The 3436-nt window shown below is 58.0% G+C and overlaps 1 protein-coding gene across 1 annotated transcript; it reads right to left on the bottom strand.

The window, feature by feature from the left end:
- Nucleotides 1–1420: 1420 nt before the first annotated feature.
- On the bottom strand, nucleotides 1421–3164 carry VTJ83DRAFT_199 (uncharacterized protein; the record flags this gene model as incomplete). Its single annotated transcript, XM_071008209.1, has 4 exons — nucleotides 1421–1654; nucleotides 1725–2019; nucleotides 2115–2996; nucleotides 3079–3164. 4 exons carry the CDS (start codon nucleotides 3162–3164, stop codon nucleotides 1421–1423), a joined length of 1497 nt encoding a protein of 498 aa, XP_070869552.1.
- Nucleotides 3165–3436: the final 272 nt, after the last annotated feature.

Genomic DNA, 3436 nt, shown 5'->3' with positions numbered 1-3436 from the left:
GATCAAGCCAATGCGAGCAAGGTCATTAGCTAGCTAGCTACGGTACCTAGGTAAGGTGAGAGGGGGGGAGGTAATACCTGCGGTTCTGGGCCCTTCCCGAGTTTCACATGGCATAAAAAGGTGGTGTATCTTTGACCAACCGTGCTACCTGCCTCCCGATCGATAGCATGACGCACAAGTCTCTTTGAGATTCCACTCGCTGACTTTTGATTCCCTGCGTGGCAGGCTCAAGATCAATCGCTAGAAACAACACAAGGACTCCCCTTGACGTTCGGTTCGAAATAGCAGGAAAAAGCAACAAACGAAGCCACCCCCATGCTGCCACGCGTTGTCGGTCCAGGGTTTCTCCATCCGTCTGCATGACTAGAAGGCTGCATCTCGATCTTCTGTTGTGTCACCCCGCCCAGGAGCCGCCCCCCCCCGTTCGTTGCCCCCCAAAACGCCCGAGTAGCCAAATTAGGAAACCAGCCGGCTCCTGATTGGCCAAATTCTCCTCCAAGGGGGACCCGGCCAACGATCCTCAAGACCCCGGACGAACCAGACCAACCAGGCTTTCATCCCCTGCTCCAACGGCAGGAAAAGCAAAAGCACATTCGAGGCTATTCAAACCTCAGTCAACCGTGGCATTTCTCTTCGTCTACTGCTCTAGTAATCTCTAACGGGTGTAGGCCGTCTAGTACAGTTCGTTTCTTTTTTTTTTTTTTTTTCTTTTTTTGGTCTTTTGCGTTGTCATCTCCCCCCAGGGCGGTCTTGTGCTGCCCTCCTACCCCAGGCGTTCAACGGTCTTGACCATTACCAGCCTTGGTTGGTTCCATCGAGGATGCCACCACGCCCATTCTTCCGACCAACCATCCCATTCTCCCGTCGAAACCGTTATTACATCCTCCGCTTCAGGAACCGCACTACCATTACGATTTGGGGCTACCAGGTCTCGTGCACGTGTGAGACACACGACCAAAGCTCCCTGGAACAGCAAAGCCCACGGAAAAAAAAATACATGTCTTTTGTTTGCCCATCCGATCCCTTTTGCCCCAGACAGAATCCCGAATCCCAACCCCCCACCATTTCCCATCATGCGTGTGTTTGTGTGTGTTTTGTGTGTGTGTGTGTGTGTGTGTGTGTGCGCGCGTAAGATGTTACCCATTCCATCATGCAACATGATTGGCGAATCAAGATTCCCCAACATATCTCGTGTTGCTCCCATAAGTCGAGTCCTGTGACATCCTCGACCGATTGGCCGATAAATCTGCGGCGGCGGAACGAAGATGGTGTATTGTTGTTTGTGAGTGCAAATCGTCAAGGTTCACCGTGGGGGCCGTGGGGGGCATAAGGGGGTTGGGGGGTTGGCCCCGCATCGAATGCCTCGAGGAATATCGGCGTGTCAAGGTGGTTGCCGGTGCACGGGCTCGGCGTGGGGCCGTCAACACATCGCAAGCTGCGCTTTCTTTGAAAGCGGCCCATCGGCGGGCATGGCGCACCCCGTGAAATTGAGCTTCTTCTCCATGATGATGCGGCGCTGCGAGTAGCGGTAATTGGTATGCGCGCTTGGAAGATCCGGGCCGGACGGCGTCGCCATGCTCTTGCTAGGAGCTGGCGTGGCCTGCAGGCGGAACGTGTTATGTTCGTCGCCGTCTTCGCGGCCGCCCCAGGATGTCTGGCAAGATTGGGCGTCAGCAAGAGCCGTTGCGGGAATGCGCTTGCGTGGGCGAAAAGGGCAAACGAACCTCCTTGAGCGTAAACAGCGCCCACAGCTTGATCAGGCCGTGGAAGTAGCCAAACACGATGGAAACCGGCAGGAACATGATGTCGCAGGGGTTCTTGCGGAACAAGCCCACCAGCTTCACCACCTTGGTGAAGCCAAACATGAAGGCGATCTCGGCGCCGAGCAGCATGTACCGCTGCCTGGGCTCCCAGTTCTCCGTGCCCCACCAGCACGAAAAGAGCAGGAGAGGGTCGACCACGAAGGCGAGCGAGGTAAAGGTGGCAATGTGGAGGGCGTACGTGCACCACGGCTGCTGGCTGCGGAAGGGGGGTCAGCCAGCGAGTCTCGCGCGGGAGGGGACGGGATGGAGGAGAGGGAGAGGGAGGGAAAGTGGGCCAGCGGGGCGGCTTACGTGATGACATGCCGCTCGACCACCAGGCTGGTCCAGTTGCTCCTCCAATTGCTGCGTGCCCAGCGCGAGCACTGGTAGAGAAACTTGAAGCTGTTTTCGAGCGTGGTCTCAATCTCACACTCGGGCTCGTACTGTATCCACGTCTTCCACCGGTGAGCCACCAACCACCGCGTGACAAAGTTGTCGTCGTCGGCGTTGAGGATGTACCTTCCCCACTTTTCGTTCTTGAAGCTGGCCAGGAAGTCGTAGCTCTTGAGGATCTCGCTGCGGTACGCACCCGTGCGGCCCGACATGCACGACGTGCCGCCGTCGATGTTGTGCGTCGCCGAGATTTCAAAGTTACGCCGCTCAATATAGGCGGCGCCCAGCCAGTTCCAAACGCGCGTCATCATGTCGCCTTCCGTGACGCGCTTGACGCGCTGGCAGGTGCCGACGCCGCCGATGCGGTCGTCCTCGAACGGCGCCAGCAGCCACGGGATCAGGGTGGGAGGCCACTCGACGTCATCGTCCGCCATGACGGTGATGGCCGTCCGAACGTGGTCGCCCTCGAGCGCCTTGCAGACCTGGAGCCGCTTGTTGGCCTTATCAACCTGCAGCACCTCGATCTCGACGGGGGACGCGGCGCTGGGCATGCGCAGCGTCGCCGCCACCCGGCTCAGCGCTTTGTGCTTGTTGTGCGTCGTCACTAGTATCAGCTTGGCCGGCTTGCACGCCAAGATGCTTTCGAGGGAGGGCCGCAGCTCCTCCGGCCGGTTGTGGATCGTCGGAATGATGACCGTGATATCATCCTCCGTGTACCTTGGCTTCTCCCAGTTGGGGAGCTTGGACTTGTACGTCCAGTGGCTGACGCAATGGACGAGCAGCCGCAAGTAACGGTGAATCCTGCGAAAAAAAAAAAAAAAAAAAAAAAGACTTGTTAGCCCGCCGGTGACGACCAAGTCCTGGACAAACAAGGGTACCGTACCATATTATGATGTGAAAGATTCCCCAGAACCTGGCCGACCCGAGAAAGTCTAGTCTCGGAAAGAGTGGATCCATCAATGCGGGCATGCTGCGGAGCGCGAGTGCCGCCGCGGCTTTTGTCGTCGTGCTTGGAGCGTCTCTTGGTCGCGATGCGTCTCGGATGGCCTTGACCACCTAGAGGGGGCGCTTGTCGTCGTGGTCGTCGAAAGGTGGAGCTTGGGCGGAGCGGACGGGATCGCGTGCACGGGGCCGTCGGAGATTCGGGGAGGGGCCGAAGTTGAGAGAACGAGCGTGGGAAGATGATGTGGCAAAGGAAGTCGGCAACGCCGCCGTGTCATGGGAACCTGAGCCGACGTAGG

This window comes from Remersonia thermophila, chromosome 1, assembly GCF_042764415.1.
Source record: "Remersonia thermophila strain ATCC 22073 chromosome 1, whole genome shotgun sequence".
Lineage (NCBI taxonomy): Eukaryota > Fungi > Ascomycota > Sordariomycetes > Sordariales > Chaetomiaceae > Remersonia > Remersonia thermophila.
Note: the sequence above shows the minus strand (reverse complement) of the source record. Positions and strands in the feature narration are given on the sequence as shown.